The 16,913-nt window shown below is 50.3% G+C and overlaps 1 protein-coding gene across 1 annotated transcript in view; it reads left to right on the top strand.

The window, feature by feature from the left end:
* Nucleotides 1-2,893, top strand: part of LOC121045775 (zinc finger protein 471-like) — a 34,001-nt gene extending 31,108 nt beyond the window's left edge. Inside the window, exon 2 of the mRNA XM_042286799.1 lies at nucleotides 1,929-2,893. Within this exon, the coding sequence (XP_042142733.1) occupies nucleotides 1,929-2,515 (587 nt within the window). The 3' untranslated portion in view covers nucleotides 2,516-2,893. The remainder of the gene's footprint in view (nucleotides 1-1,928) is intronic.
* Nucleotides 2,894-16,913: the final 14,020 nt, after the last annotated feature.

The raw sequence follows: 16,913 nt of genomic DNA, 5'->3' as shown, positions 1-16,913 counted from the left end.
GTTTAATAACCGTTAAATGTCCCAAAGCCTTTCGTGAACTCAGAATGTATTATTATTTTTTTTTTTTTTTATTAAAGGAAAGTTTGGTTTTGACAAAAGGATTTCTAATGACCGTTGTAAACGTTTTTGCTTGGTTACTAACTCCTCAGGCCTTCATGCCCTAGGGACGTGGTCAATAAAGCGTGCATTTAAATTGCCTTCCGCGGGGAATGATTGGGAGCTGACGAGTATCCTTAAAGGGGTGATGCAGCAATTTCTCTACTTTCAGTAAATAATATTGAGAATTATTCCTTCACCTCCATAACCTATAAAACACGCTTTTTTTATTTTTCTTCCACGCTGCGGTAGTCATAGTTAAAATTCGAGGAAAACGAGCAGTGTTCACCCCCTCAACTTGCAGACAGAACAGGCCACCATGTGATCTGGAGCCAATTATACGCCGCCAGTGTTTATCACAGTCACATTCTGGGGTTGGCAAAGCGCAGGGCACACGCGCTGAGTTCCACATGCACGTTGTCGAAGTTCGGCCATTCCCGTCATTGCAGCGATTGGGCACAAGCCACTACCCGAATGCATATTGAGGATTTGATTGTCACAAGCCCGAATCGAGTGCACCCACGGTGCTCCTGTCCACTCTGTGAGCCGCATTTGAATCATATTCGCAACCATTAAACTCGCGAATTTTAAAGACTGGAATCTGCATCTACAGGTAATAGAAATATTCGCGCCCACCAAAGTTGGCGCATTTAACAATTCGCAAAAATTGGGGGCTCGCGAGCATTAAGGGCTTTACAGCATTGTCGGTGCGGGGATCACAAAGCTTGTCGACGAAATTCTAAGAATTGCGTTTTTGACAACGCCAATAAAGCGACCCTTAGGATTTCGTCACCAAGCAATTGCTATCCCTCCAATTTCGTCGTCGCATTTCGCGAAAGAGACTGAATAATAAAATAAAAGTCCGGTCGTATTCTTGAAATTATTTTTTATTTATTTATTTGAACATGCTATATTAGTCCTTTACGGGGCCAAGATACGGGTGGGATACAGTATATCATCCACTCAATGTTCATAACCGCTCAACAATCAGTCTGTGCTGCCTATGCATTGCTGCTTTAAAAAACTGTCACTTGGTGCATATAAAAAAAAAACACTCCTGCAAAGTTGCCAAGCACTTAGAAGGAAGTGAGAAGAGCATTGTTAACTGGCAATGTTTAAGGCTATTCCGGACTTCATGCCAGTATATTTGCTGCAAAGTCATAATGATTAAATATATTATTCTGCCACCAGCTGCCATCCAGCAGCTAGTGGCAGCTGGTGGTTTCTAATGCAGAATGTGTCGTATGACTGGCTCCTAGCAGTTTCCTGTGACAGATGTCCTGTAACACTCCTGTACTGCATCAACGTTTGGCGAGAGCTCGTGTCCTTGACTATTAAATCCGAGTCCCAGCGAACGCTGGCGCTGTGTTCACGTCCGGTCTGCCCCGTGTTGGCTAAAGTAGAGAATCCAGCATGGCAGCCTTGTTATCTGGGAGCTTTGGAACGAGTGCACTCGTACATTTGGCAGGACAGTGTACAGGACGCGAGACGAAAAAGAGCAAGCGCCGCTTCGGAGGAAAGCTGGGATTCGCAAAATAGCAGGCCCAAAGCTGGAGTGTACGACCACAAGAGGTATGAACTTTGCGATCCAATCCCGCCAGAGCGCAAGCCATGGCAGAGGTTTCTTTTGGAGATGCTACCCTCGACGATTTCTGTGGTGTCGAGTGGGAAAACGCACACAAAGTTAATCTGTGCAGCAACTCCGCAAAGAAACACAACGCGATTTGTTATCGCTACCTTACCCGCAATAAAAAATTAAAAAAAAAAACCGTCGATTTTTTGTTTTTGGTATTTGTTTTTCGTAATAAACATCGGGATGTCTGTTTCTGCAGGTTGTGGGGGTGCCTGCTCGAGAGACGTCGGCTGCCTGCCGGAAACCAAAATCGAGAATCTCTTCAAGTGCTGTTTCTGTGCCCATGTCGTTGGGGACCAGCGTGGAATCCTCAATCACCTGTTTCTTCGGTGTGACGAACGACTTGAGTGCCAGCTCTGTCCGGAATCCTTTTCCAAAGCGGAAGACTTGAGCTGCCACACCGAGATTCACAAGCCAGAAAGAACTTTCGACCATCAACTGCGTTCAGCATCCTTTCAGAAATGCGGTCATCCGGCATATAACATTCGAGCCAACGAAGGAGAAAAACCTTTCAAATGCCAGGAAGGCCCTCAAGCATTTGCTCAAAGCGAGGGCTTGACCACCCACATGGAAATCCACGTCGGTGAGCAGCCTTACAGATGCCAGCAATGCCACAACACGTTTGCCAGTAGAAGTTATGCGAATCGCCACATTCGAATCAACACAGGTGAGGAACCCTACGATTGTGAGCTGTGTCCCGTAGCCTTTACTTTTAGTGGGAATCTGAAGCGACACGTTCAGACGCACACGGGTGAAAGACCTTACAAACGCGAGCAATGTCCCTGAGCCTTTTCCCAGAGTGGCTATCTCAAGCGGCACATTAGAATACACACAGAATGTAATCAATGTCCCCGAGCCTTTCGTTCGAGCTCGGCGCTGTCGCGGTGCAATCAAACGCACACGAATGAGAAACGTGACAAACGCAAGCAATGTTCCAAAGCCTATAGTCAAAAAAGCAGCCTGATGTGCCATATTCGAAGGCACACAGTCAAGAGAACTGTGAGCAGTGTCCCCGAGTCTTCTCGAAGTTGAGGAGCTGATGGGGAACATTTGTGCGAACATGGGCGAGAGGCCTTGCAAATACAAGCGATGTTCAAAAGCGTGCATGGGACCATGACGCAGCACATTCGAATGCGTGCTGCATAAAAGCTGTCCTATATCGTCCGGGAGTCAGCCTAAACAAAACAATGCAACTTGTTTCGAAAAAAGAAAAAAAGCAGCAGCCTAGAATAGTTTTTACCGATGTCAGCAGTCGGTGTTTTTCTGATTGGCCACATACAACAGTGCCGACAAGGGCTCACCTTAGGGTGCCTTCATGTGCTATCTAGGCCTGCCTGAGCTAGGCCTAGATAGGGATGCGGGGAACAGGTGTACAAACTCAGTTTCTCCTTTTTCTTGTCATGAAGGCACTCTAGGTCACCTGTGTCGACAGTTCAAACAAGCCTTTCTCTGCAGTGCTACTTCACAGACACGTGAAGGTGCGTGAGGAGCGGAGCTAAATTTATTACAGGTTGGTTGTTTATCCTTCAAATAATGCAGGTATAGCAAACGCCCTTCACTGACTGTCAGAGTCTGATCAATTTCGTTGTTATCCTTCTGAAACACCTGGGCCTTGTTGGCTTCTTTTATATCCCGGTTTTTCTCATTTGTGTGGAACGAAGTGTTGCATGTAATAAATGTGTGTACAAACTCAGTTTCTCCTTTTTCTTGTCATGCCTTCTGAACTGCCTTTCGGGTTGTCTTCAGTGTTGTTACACAGCTGGGCCCACATCCATTCAACGTCTGGTGTCGTTTTAGCGGGAGACCTCAAATTCCGAGAGTTGGGGTTGCGAGAAATGGATTCTCAATCCCTATAGTGATAGCGTAGTTCAGAACACCTTGTGGCAAAATTCTGAAGCTGCGAGAGTAGGTTAAAAGAAGGATTTCTGAAGTTAATAAGCCCGTGTGTACAGATTGAAAAAAAAAATGTATAAACATTACATCGTTTAATACCCCATTCACACGGTCAACATAAAGGTACCTTTAACCACGGCCGAACTGGAAGCGCGCGCTCTCTTTCTCTTCTTACGGCCTTTGCAATCGCCCGGTTGTCAAAGGCATTTTTCCCCCTATTTAGTTCACTTGCTTGCCGCCAGGGGCGCAACCACCTCACCCCACTTCACTTCACTCGAAGAGTCCCTTCGAGCTGCTTTGCGCTGGTGTTCGAGCTTCGTAGGTTGTTTTGACAACGATTCCTCAGAATACTTCTGATTAACCATGCAAAGACGGTCACAGAAACTAAAAATCAGCTGGATATGTGCACAAGCCCTCGAGGAAGCACTTTAGGCTTTAATATGCACTGTGCGAAAATTGTACAGACTACTACACCCTCGTCTAGAGCAGCTGACCGACTTCGTGTGCGGCCTATATGAAATGATGATACAGACCACGGCAATGGATAGATGGGCCTGCTTACATTTCACGGGAGTGTACGAATTATTTATCATTTAAAGTTCCTCCACGTAGAAGGGGCCCGTCTCCTCCTGTTTTTGAGTTGCGACAGAAGTACTGGAGGTAAAGACAAGTATAGTTTTTCCGCAATCGCATTCGCTGTCTCTACTTACTACTTTTTATTTCCGAATCTCTCGGAGATGTGCGTCAAATACTCACCGTTTTGGGCTCATCAGAAGCGCATTAGATAGTGGCTGAGGGTCTAAACGTAAGGATCAGGTGTCCAAGGCTATAAAATTCTCGGCCGCAAGTTGCGACAGCGCTGAGATACACTGTCAGACGCGCTCTGTGCAAACGGCAAAGGGTAGCCCAGGGGTTAGAGTTACGGGAGCCAGAGTTGCGCGTTTGATTCCACGTGCCGCGTGCCGCCCTCGCCACTATTCGCCGAGATCCGATCACGTGAGGAGCCGTATCAAGTGTCGTGTAGCAAAGTAGACGTTGCACGCGCCCCGGCGTACGTTCCCCGGCTTTCGAGCGTGCCGCGCGCCCCGAACGCACGGCGCTGCTATTCGCCGAATTCAGTCACGTGAGGAGTTGTATCCACATGCTATGCATGAACGCGCAACTCTACCAGGGGTGCAGAGCCGTATATTGGGAGAGTTTGGCCAGTGGGTGTGCGACGAAGGCGCCGGAGAGAAGAAAAGTAAATGAAAGGGAGGAGAGCGCCGAAGGAGCGAGAGAGAAAGAAGGGAGCAGAGAGGAGACGACCGCCATTTTTTAGCAACGCTGTCGGAGACTGGTCGGAGAAGAGCACTGCTGAGGCTACGCGTCGTCTGCTACGGGCCGACTTCTTTTTCGCCTGAATAAAAGTTTGTGGCCATACGCCGAAAAATCTTCATTTATTAGCTTTTTAACCCACCGAGGAATAACAGAATGTTATTTTCTTGCCAGAGCCAGCGATATAAAAGGCAATAATCGAGATTTAGATGCCGATCCCACGCATTCCGCCAGGAGAATGATCGAAGATGGCGGCCCTCCCCACTCAGGTGGGAGCAGCCGGGAGTTCACGCGCATGCGCTCATGCCTCTTGCTCTACGCCGCGTGCTGATTGGCTCACTCGGGAGGAGAGCGTTATGGCGGCGAGATCATAGACTGACCAAACTCTCCCCATATACCGCTCTGCCAGGCGTGAGGTGACAGCGCCCCCCGCGAATTGCGGCTGGAGGTGGCGATTGCCCCAATTGCAAAGGCCGAGCGCGCGCTTCCAGTCCGGCGGTGCTTTAGGATAGGTCCCTTTGCTATCGGCGAATCATCCCGTGCTCTTGGGTCGCGAGCACACGCCACGCGCGGAAGATAGTTAATTGATTAGCCGCAGAGAATAAAGGTCCCTTAGCTAAAGGTACCTTTACAGTCGTGTGAATGGGGTATTATATTTATTGAAAATGTAGAATAACAGCAGCGATCATTGTCGCCGAAAAGTGGAAACCGATTATCTCTTTGAACAAGATATGAATAGCTCCATGTAAAAACTTATGACCCTTTACACTTTAAACTAAACGCTACAGTTCACTCATCGCAATCCGAGATGTGTATTTGGGCCTATTGCTAAATTTCCTATGTTGAACCTTTTTACTTTTTAACAATAGGAGGTATGAAAAAAAAAATCGCTTTTCACATTGGTTGCTGAATGTTCCTCACTATCGCTCGTAAGACACGTTACAATCTTTAATGTAAGCGCAGTCGGTTGTGAGGTTAATTTACCCGCTAGTAAGCTGAAAGCGTGGAACACGCTTTCTTAGGGACATGAACCACCAAATATTTGTATTTTTCCACAAGGTATATTTCAATGTCTTGTATTTTCAGGGGTTCCCTCTTTTCGTGATTGAGCGCAATTACTGCAGACTTGTCACTGCTAAAACTCAGGCCCAAGCTGTCCCCTTCCTCTCCACATATTCCAGTTAATTTATATAGCTGCAGTTATATAAGTACTATGTCATCTGCGTACCCGCACGAAAATGTCAGATCGGAGTGGTTCCAGCTCGGATCCGCGTGGTTCTAGACGTGTGGACAGTTCAGATCCGCGCGACCCCGATCTGGTACCGCGCTGTTCTGGGTGCAACCAGTCGGATCCAGTAAGACGCAACGCACTGGAACCGCACGGTGATGGGTGGATCTGATCTGTTCCCCTTGCTTCCAGTAGGGTCTGCTCCCAGCTAGCGAGCGCGCACATGCGTGATTGGAGGAAGGGGGGGGGGGGGGGGTCGGCGGGGAACTTCCGCGGTCTCTCGCAGGTCACGTGTTAGGGACAGGCGCATCCGCTACGCAGGCGCTGCGAGCGGGCGTTCTATGCGCGCGCGCCTCGCTTTGTCTGTTGCAGTCGGCGGCAGCGCTCCCAGAGTTCAGAGGCCAGAGGCCAGATTCACGAAACGATCTTACGCCAAAAATGTGCGTAAGACAAAACTTAAGAACAAATCCGTATTCACGAAACGAAATTTTCGTAAGTTTTGCGCAGGTTACGACGAAATCCTACGACAGCTCCGAAGCTGTCTTACGCACTTCTTACGATCAAATCTGCATGGCCGACAGCGTCGCTCAGTTGGTCGCGACAACCAACGGATGTTTATATTTCTTCGTGCGCTTCTCACGCGTCCCGACTTCAAGCAGCAAGAAACAAGTAAAGAGTGCTTGAAACAGACCACGACGAACGAACAAAAACGCTGGATCCACAGACACCCGGGAAAAACTCCAAAGGCCACGAGTACGGACTCCGACCGATCGGCAGATAGGCCTAGCAGGCACTCCGACTCGGCGCAGCGATGATCTGACGGTCCTTGGCGAAGACCGTCTGCCCACGACCGGCGGGCGTGCTAAATGGAATATGCCCGCGCGACCCTTGTGAACCCTTCCCGTATTATAGTTTGATCGCTGACCTCAATTCTAGATTAAGAGGTCAATCTCTTCCTCTTGTCATCTCCTTGTTTTCCGAGGCAACGGTGACGAACGCTGTCGTCGAAAAGGGGCTCTCATCGATTCTATCTCTGTTTTGTGTGATTTCAAGCTCAAATAAATGCCGTATGGATTACCTTCTGAACATGGTATGCACACTTTGTTATTAGTATTCCATTTTATTCTGACACGACTGCACCTCACTGTCGATCGCTGTAACAGTTCGTTGGTCGCAATGCCGGTCCAACCTGTCTTCGCCGGGTGTCACGTCAGCATCGAGTTGCAATTGTAAAGGATCGGTCCGGAAGCGCTTATTAATTCGCGGTCCAACAGCGCAAATCCAGCACATCGATCAAACGCGCGCGTCCGCTCCGTAGTGTAAACAAGCATTTACGTGGCTCTTGCTTACACTGTCGTAGTTCAAACGTATCTTTTTTAACGTCGGCTCGCTCCTGCATTTCCGAGGCCGCAAAAAACGCCGCGGCAATTTGTTCCCATCTACGTCGCTTTGCAAACGACTGCGGGCCGTCTTTTACCAACGATGACAGTTGTGTTGACTTGGTAGCGATCGAATTCGTAGCAGTCTATGGGCGTGGTTACGCATCCCGGCCTCGGCATTCGGGCGAGTTTAAATCGTGTTAGCGTCGACATACCGCTGCACGGATACGAACCCCAGACAAGCGGTAGCAGAAAGGCCGCCTGTGTTATGAAAAATCCACGTGCTCCGAACGGCTCCGAACAAATGCCGAGCTCTCCGATTGGTTGTTCGTGCTGCCCAAGACGCCGTCGCCATAGCAACAGCACCGGTAAGTTTTAGTTTCTCCGTTCGACAACGTCGCTTTCCTCCTCTCACTTAAGAACGCGTTCGTGAATACCGATTTCTCCTCTTCTTACGATGTTCTTAACTTACGAACTTCTTAGCTAAGTTGTCGTAAACTAAGAAGCTCTTCGTGAATCTGGCCTCAGATTCATAAAAAACCTCTTACCTACGACAACTTAGCTACGAAGTTCGTAAAGTTACGATCATCGTAAGATGAGGCGAGAACGGTATTCACAAACGCGTTCTTAAATGAGAGGAGGAAAATTACGACCTCTTACGGAGAAACGATGACTTCCGGTGCTGTTGCTATGGCAACGGCGTCTTCGGCAAAACGAACAACCAATTAGAGAGCTAGGCATAGTTCGGAGCACGTGGATTTTTAATAACAAACACAGGCTAACCACTTGTTGATAGACAGCTCTGTGTATGTCCTGTCCTATGTGTGTGTAAATGTTTAGTGTTCAAACTGATTCTCATAAACACGGGCGGCCTTTCCACCACCGCTTGTCAGGGGTTCGTGTCCGTGCAGTGGTATATCGACGCTAACACGATTTAAACGCTTCGTTGACTGCTACAAACTCGATCGCTACGAAGTCAACACAACTGTCATCGTTGGTAAAAGCCCTGTGCCAGTCGTTTGCAAAGCGATGTAGATGGAAACAAACCGCCGCGGCGTTTCTCGCGGCCTCGGAAATGCAGCAGTGAGCCGACGTTAAAAAAGATACGTTTGAACTACGAGAGTGTCAGCAAAAGTCACGCAAATACTTGTTCACGCTCGGAGCGGACGCGTGCGTTTGATCGAAGTGCTTGATTCAGACTGCGTTTCGGTAAGCGCTTCGGGACCGATCTTCTAGGATTGCAACTCGATAATGACGTGACACTCGGCAAAGAAAGGTTGGACCAGCATCGCGTAGCTCCCACAAACTGATATAGCTCAACAGTTAAAAATGGCATGCTAATGACAAAGTGTACATACCGTGTTGCGAAGGTAATCCATACGGCGTTTATTTGAGCTATATCACACAAAACAAGGAGATGGAATCGAGGAGTCCCTTTTCGACGACAGCGTTCGTCACCGCTGCCTCGGAAAACAAGGTGATCGAGATGATAAGGGAAATAGGTTGACCTCTGAAATTTAGTTCAGCTATCAAACTATTCATACGGGAAGGGTCCACAAGGGTCGCGCGGGCATATTCCATTCAGCAAGCCAGCCGGTCGTGGGCAGACAGTCTTGGCCAAAAACCGTCTGAGCAATGCTGCGCCGGAGCGGGTCGGAGTGCCTGCTAGGCCTATATATTCTGCCGAGCTCGCTTGGTCGGTGGGATCGTTGCCTTTGTTGCCTTTTCCGGGTGTCTGTGGATCCAGCGTTCATGTTCGTCGTGGTCGGTTTCAAGTACTACTTCATTTTTTTTCTTGCTGCTTGAAGTCGGGACGCGCAAGAAGATCAGGTAGAAAGATAAATGCCCGTTGGTCGCCGCAACCGAGCAACTGAGCGACGTTGTCGGCCATGTTAATTTGATCGTAGAAAGTGCGTAAGACAGCTTCGGAGCTGTCGTAGGATTCTGTCGTAACCTGCGCAAAAGTTACGACAATTTCGTTTCGAGAATACGGATTTTCTCTCAAATTTGTCGTACGCATTTTTTTCGTCGTAAGTTCGCTTTGAGAATCCGGCCTCTGATTCATAAAGAACCTCTTACCTACGACAACTTAGCTACGAAGTTCGTAAAGTTACGATCATCGTAAGATGAGGCGAGAACGGTATTCACAAACGCGTTCTTAAGTGAGAGGAGGAAAGTTACGACCTCCTACGGAGAAACGATGACTTCCGGTGCTGTTGCTATGGCAACGGCGTCTTCGGCTAAACGAACAACCAATTAGAGAGCTAGGCATAGTTCGGAGCACGTGGATTTTTAATAACAAACACAGGCTAACCACTCGTTGATAGACAGCTCCGTGTATGTCCCGTCCTGTCTGTGTGTAAATGTGTAGTGTTCAAGCTGATTCTCATAAACGCGGGCGACCTTTCCACCACCGCTTGTCTGGGGTTCGTGTCCGTGCAGTGGTATATCGACGCTAACAGGATTTAAACGCTTCGTTGACTGCTACAAACTCGATCGTTACGAAGTCAACACAACTGTCATCGTTGGTAAAAGCCCCGTGCCAGTCGTTTGCAAAGCGACGTAGAAGGAAACAAACCGCCGCGGCGTTTCTCGCGTGCTCGGAAATGCAGGAGTGAGCAGACGTTAAAAAAGATACGTTTGAACTACGCCGTGTGTCAGCAAGAGTCACTCAAATACCTGTTCACACTAGGAGCGGACGCGTGCGTTTGATCGAAGTGCTGGATTCAGACTGCGTTTCGGTAAGCGCTTCGGGACCGAGCTTCTACGATTGCAACTCGATACTGACGTGACACTCGGCAAAGAAAGGTTGGACCGGCATCGCGTAGCTCCCACAAACTGATACAGCTCGACAGTTAAAAATGGCATACTAATAACAAAGTGTACATACCGTGTTGCGAAGGTAATCCATACGGCGTTTATTTGAGCTCTATATCACACAAAACAAGGAGATAGAATCGAGGAGTCCCTTTTCGACGACAGCTTTCGTCACCGCTGCCTCGGAAAACAAGGTGATCGAGATGATAAGGGGAATCGGTTGACCTCTGAAATTTAGTTCAGCTATCAAACTATTCATACGGGGAGGGTCCACAAGGGTCGCGCGGGCATATTCCATTCAGCTAGCCAGCCGGTCGTGGGCAGACGGTCTTGAGGACCGTCTGAGCAATGCTGCGCCGGGACGGGTCGGAGTGCCTGCTAGGCCTATATATTCTGCCGAGCTCGCTTGGTCGGTGGAATCGTCGCCTTTGTTGCCTTTTCCGGGTGTCTGTGGATCCAGCGTTCATGTTCGTCGTGGTCGGTTTCAAGTACTTCTTCATTTTTTTCTTGCTGCTTGAAGTCGGGACGCGCAAGAAGAGCAGGTAGAAAAATAAATGTCCGTTGGGTCGTCGCGACCGAGCAACTGAGCGACGTTGTCGGCCATGTTAATTTGATCGTAGAAAGTGCGTAAGTCAGCTTCGGAGCTGTCGTAGGATTTTGTCGTAACCTGCGCAAAAGTTACGACAATTTCGTTTCGAGAATACGGATTTTCTCTCAAATTTGTCGTACGCATTTTTTTCGTCGTAAGTTCGCTTTGAGAATCAGAGGCCAGATTCATAAAAAACCTCTTACCTGCGACAACTTAGCTACGAAGTTCGTAAAGTTACGATCATCGTAAGATGAGGCGAGAACGGTATTCACAAACGCGTTCTTAAGTGAGAGGAGGAAAGTTACGACCTCTTACGGAGAAACGATGACTTCCGGTGCTGTTGCTATGGCAACGGCGTCTTCGGCAGAACGAACAACCAATCAGAGAGCTAGGCATAGTTCGGAGCACGTGGATTTTTAATAACAAACCAGGGTGTAACAAACACAGGCTAACCACTCGTTGATAGACAGCTCTGCGTATGTCCTGTCCTGTCTGTGTGTAAATGTGTTGTGTTCAAGCTGATTCTCATAAACCTTTCCACCACCGCTTGTCTGGGGTTCGTGTCCGTGCAGTGGTATATCGACGCTAACACGATTTAAACGCTTCGTTGACTGCTACAAACTCGGTCGCTACGAAGTCAACACAACTGTCATCGTTGGTAAAAGCCCCGTGCCAGTCGTTTGCAAAGCGACGTAGAAGGAAACAAACCGCCGCGGCGTTTCTCGCGGCCTCGGAAATGCAGGAGTGAGCCGACGTTAAAAAAGATACGTTTGAACTACGAGAGTGTCAGCAAGAGTCACGCAAATACCTGTTCACACTCGGAGCGGACGCGCGTTTGATCGAAGTGCTAGATTCAGACTGCGTTTCGGTAAGCGCTTCGGGACCGATCTTCTACGATTGCAACTCGATACTGGCGTGACACTCGGCAAAGAAATGTTGGACCGGCATCGCGTAGCTCCCACAAACTGATATAGCTCGACAGTTAAAAATGGCATACTAATAACAAAGTGTACATACCGTGTTGCGAAGGTAATCCATACGGCGTTTATTTGAGCTCTATATCACACAAAACAAGGAGATAGAATCGAGGAGTCCCTTTTCGACGACAGCGTTCGTCACCGCTGCCTCGGAAAACAAGGTGATCGAGATGATAAGGGGAATCGGTTGACCTCTGAAATTTAGGTCAGCTATCAAACTATATACGGGGAGGGTTCACAAGGGTCGCGCGGGCATATTCCATTCAGCAAGCCAGCCGGTCGTGGGCAGACGGTCTTGGCCAAGGACCGTCTGAGCAATGCTGCGCCGGAACGGGTCGGAGTGCCTGCTAGGCCTATATATTCCGCCGAGCTCGCTTGGTCGGTGGGATCGTCGCCTTTGTTGCCTTTTCCGGGTGTCTGTGGATCCAGCGTTCATGTTCGTCGTGGTCGGTTTCAAGTACTTCTTCATTTTTTTCTTGCTGCTTGAAGTCGGGATGCGCAAGAAGAGCAGGTAGAAAAATAAATGTCCGCTGGGTCGTCGCGACCGAGCAACTGAGCGACGTTGTCGTAGAAAGTGCGTAAGACAGCTTCGGAGCTGTCGTAGGATTTTGTCGTAACCTGCGCAAAAGTTACGACAATTTCGTTTCGAGAATACGGATTTTCTCTCAAAATTGTCGTACGCATTTTTTTCGTCGTAAGTTCGCTTTGAGAATCCGGCCTCTGGCCTGCAGAGGTTCTTCTCCACTTTCTTCGGACTGTCGGGCGGCGCTCGCCCCGCTGCGACGTTCGCGCTGCGGGCGCACGGATACTGACGCGCCCATTGTTTCCCTTGATGATACACACTGACCTCGACTTTGGAGCTTCATATAGTATGAAACTGCGGACCGATTGCACTTTGGCTCGGCATCTGGATGCCCATACGAACATGTCAGATCGGAGCGGTTCCAGTTCGGATCCGCGGGGTTCTAAACATGTGGACAGTTCCGATCCGCGCGATTCTGGGTGTAACCAGTCGGATCCAGTGAGACGCAAAGCACTGGAATCGCACGGTAATGGGTGGATCCAATCCGCTCTCCTTGTTCCAGTAAGGTCTGCTCCCAGCCAGCGGGCGCGCACATGCGTGACTGGAGGAGGGGAGGGAGGGAGGGGGGGGGGGGGGGGGGGGGTCGGCGCGGAACTTCCGCCGTCTCTCGCAGGTCACGTGTTAGGGACAGGCGCATCCACTACGCAGGCGCTGCGAGCGGGCGTTCTCTGCGCGCGCGCCTGGCTTTGTCTATTGCAGTCGGCGGCAGCTCTCCAATCGAGAGTTTAGTTTCTTCTTCGCTCTCTTCGGACTGTCGGTCGGCGTTCGCCCGGCGGCGACGTTCGCGCTGCGGGTGCACGGATACTGACGCTCTCATCGTTGCCCTAGGTGGATATCCCCTGACCTGGGCTTTGAATCTTTATATAGTGTGAGGCTGTCGACCCATTGCACTTTGGATCGGCATCTGGATGCGCTTGGCGCTGGTGTGCTTGATGGCAATACTTGGACAACTCGGATACCGCTTGCCCGCCGGAATTTCCCTATGCACTCAACACTGGATACTGTGCTTGTGCGTGCTGTGTGCGTTTCGTGCACCGTGTTTGGTGACGACGCGCGCCTTGCATTGTCTGTTGCAGTCTGAGGCAGCGCTTCGAGAGTTCAGGTTCTCCACTCCCGTCGGACTGCCGGCCGGCGCTCGCCCGGCGGCGACGTTCGCGCTGCGGGCGCACGGATACTGACGCGCCTATCGTTGCCCTGGATGGATACCCACTGACCTCGGCATTGAATCTTTATATAGTGTGAAGCTGGCGACCCATTGCAGTTTGGCTCGGCATCTGGATGCGCTGGCGTGCTTGGTGACAATACTTGGGCAATTCGGATACCGCTTGCCCGCCGGAACTTCCCGATGCACTCAACACTGGATACTGCGCTTGTGCGTGCAGTGTGCTCGCGACTCTTGCCGCTGCGGCACACCAGCTTGGTACTCCCATTATCGTGGTGCCGGAGATTCATGAAGCCAAGCTGCTAATTCACCAAGCGATAACCCAGAATCATCCGGACCCACGGGTCGCTGACGGGAGACCACCCCCACGCGTCCCTTCGAAGCTACCACGTGCAAGCGCCTCCGTACTACACCGGCCTCGCACAGGCTGTGCCTATACTGCATCTGCCATCCACCGAATTGACGCAGCGATGAGCCCAAACTGCTCTACTTGTGACACTCTTGAGGATGTGGACCATCTCTTTTGGGCCTGTCCCAATTACGCAGACGAGAGAAAAATCTTTGACAAACTACAGATCGCGGGAGTGGCCCGCTCTACTACGCAAGATATTCTTTTCCCCCCCGGCTCCGAACGTGATGCCTCAAGAACATTCTCTTGTCTTCTTGCATTCCTGGAAGATACCTGCCTACTGGACCGTTTGTAAAAGTGCCGACAGTTCTGTGAATAGATATACTGTAGTGGACAAACCTAATCAAGTAACTGTGACTTCATGCAAGATGCCTTCTCTCTTCCCTCTTCACCTTTCTAATCTTTTCTTTTGATCCCCTCTTTCTTCATCCCCAACCTGGAACTGGCTTGCCCCCAATCGACGGTGTGGTTAATAAGTTCCAGGCTTCCTTTCTTTTCAACACTTCTCTCTCTCTCTGCGTGCTGTGAGTGTGTTCCGTGCACCGTGTTTGGTGACGACGCCTGGACTACCGTGTGCGCCGCCGGAACTACTGCTGCGCTCACCCCCCCCCCCCCCCCCCCCCCCACACACACACACACACTGGACTCTACAAAACTATTTCGCGTGATGCCCTTTGACGTTGCAAAGCGAAAGATCGTCGCGATTTCAGACCCAGGCTCTTCCGCCTCGGTCTGAAATCGCGATTACCTCTCGCTTGTAACGGCTAAAGGCATCCCGCGAAATACTTTTGTAGAGTCCAGTGGTGCGCGCAGCAGCAATTCCGGCGGCGCACCACCTGGGTCTAAAATTGGGGCACCGGTAGGTACCGGTGCCCCAACTTTAACTGCGTGGTTCCAGGCTGGATACAAACTGGTGCCCCAATTTTGGGTCCAGGCGGAACCGGCATTTTTCCACCCGGCCTGCACCTGACATTTTCGTACGGGATTTACTGTCGAGACCGGTTATAACGAAGTCGACGGGGAAAAAAAATATATATCACGGGCACATGTTTATCTTGCCTGCAGAAGGCGGTCGTGGCTTCCCTGCACGCGCTTAGATTGGAGCCGCTTCTCGCCACCTGCGAGAAGCTCCGATCGAAAGAAGATCCTGCTAGCTACGTAAGGACCGCGTCCAGAGCCCTATCGACAGCTCCGACGGCCGCCGTGGAGGACGCCGGCAGTTGACGGCATTCTTTCCGTTGATGCGAACTTCGTCGAAGATGGCAATACACTTTTGTTTCAAGGAGATTGCCTTCGTCTTCACCGTCGAGGTGCGGCCGGTGCCGGTAATCGCCATCGTTGAGCGGCGATCAGTCGCCGAATCGGTGCTTGTGCGAAGCTAGGCATTCGCGCAGAGAGCGACCACACCGAGTTACGACGGGGGACACGGAACACGAAGCAAACAAAGCGCGCAAGGCACCGAGTTCGCGCTCAACTTCGTGGTGTTCTCGGCATAGAGAGCCTAGACTTGAGAAAGGAAGCAACTGCCCGACCGGGGTCAGGTGGTTTGTGGGCCGCGTTTACAAAACGAGCTGCAGCTTACAAGGAGTCAAGAAAGGCGTTCCCCGTCCCACCTCTCCGCCCGCTTTCCTCGCCACGCTGGTCACGAGACAACCAAATGCAGGTGCACTTGAGCGGCGAGCCCATCTGAGGCGTCCGCCATTAAAGGGGCCCTGCAATCATATTTAAGCGTCTACCTTTTTTGCGGTTTCCACGTCTCTTGGCGTTCGGGCAAGCCAGCGGGCACGGAGAGAGTAACTAAATATCAGTGCGTCATATTTTAACCGGACGACGCGGAAACCTCCTCCACCGACGGGGGCGACCCGCGTTGCCGAAAGCGCGCGAATGTGACGTCTTTGGTCTTGGGCTTACTACTGGTCAGAGCCGCTAAAAGCTTCTTTTTAGTCAAAATACAAAATATAAGTGGCGCGAACCGTTTCAGTTATTTACAAGAGTAGTTTTTGTTCAGTATTTTAGATCAGAAAAGAAACAGATGCAGTTTATAAAGTACGGAAACAAGAAATGACCCGTCGACATACCCGCCACCAAGCGGCGGAAAAGGCGGCGCATATAGAAAGGAGTAGTGGGATCAGGCGCCGACACGGAAAGGTCCCAGATGTACGCGGCGGCGCTGCGGTCGTATGAGAAGGAGGATCCGACCGGCTCCGAGCGTTCCGAAGGCCTTCGGCGAGAAGCTTTGTCTTTCGGTTTGGCCGTTTCGCGGTATGGCAGCGCAAGGTAGCTCCCATTCTGAACTGATCTTTACCCCATGTTTGCTGTCGTTTGTGGCCAATGAAGTGTCATGCCGAATTAGTATTTAATCGCGCAGCAAATGCAATGAGAGCCGCTCTGGCTGCCCGCTGCATACAGCATATCCAGAACACGCTTTGATGGCGCCCTCTCGCGCCGTCGACACGGAGCGCGGCAGCCGTGAGGCCGTGAGCGCTCGACGAGCTCACTACTTCTCCTCTCGTTCACGGCCACTCTAAAGCAACCAAGGACGTCATGAGGGAAGTTATTTTTTTTGCTTGTTTTTGTAATTTTAATTTGCCTATAACTTTTAAAATAAAGGGAATTCCGAGAAAAGTTTCACTAAGTTACTACGCTCAGGTTCGGTGTAAATTAAAAAATAGTAAAAAAAGTCATTGCAGGGCCCCTTTAAGTTGGAGTTTCTACCTCTCTCAAATCTAGGTTCTTTTTGTCATCTCCGTCGGTACGTCATAGGTACGTTGTCGCTAGGGCAGGTGGAGTAGCCGTCGTGGCGTGCCCGCGTGCCGATCGCGAGCGATGCGGA

The sequence above is a fragment of the Ixodes scapularis genome, unplaced genomic scaffold (genome assembly GCF_016920785.2).
Source record: "Ixodes scapularis isolate PalLabHiFi unplaced genomic scaffold, ASM1692078v2 PGA_scaffold8__174_contigs__length_109621045, whole genome shotgun sequence".
Taxonomy (NCBI): Eukaryota; Metazoa; Arthropoda; class Arachnida; order Ixodida; family Ixodidae; genus Ixodes; species Ixodes scapularis.
This window is presented reverse-complemented; position numbering and strand designations above follow the sequence as displayed.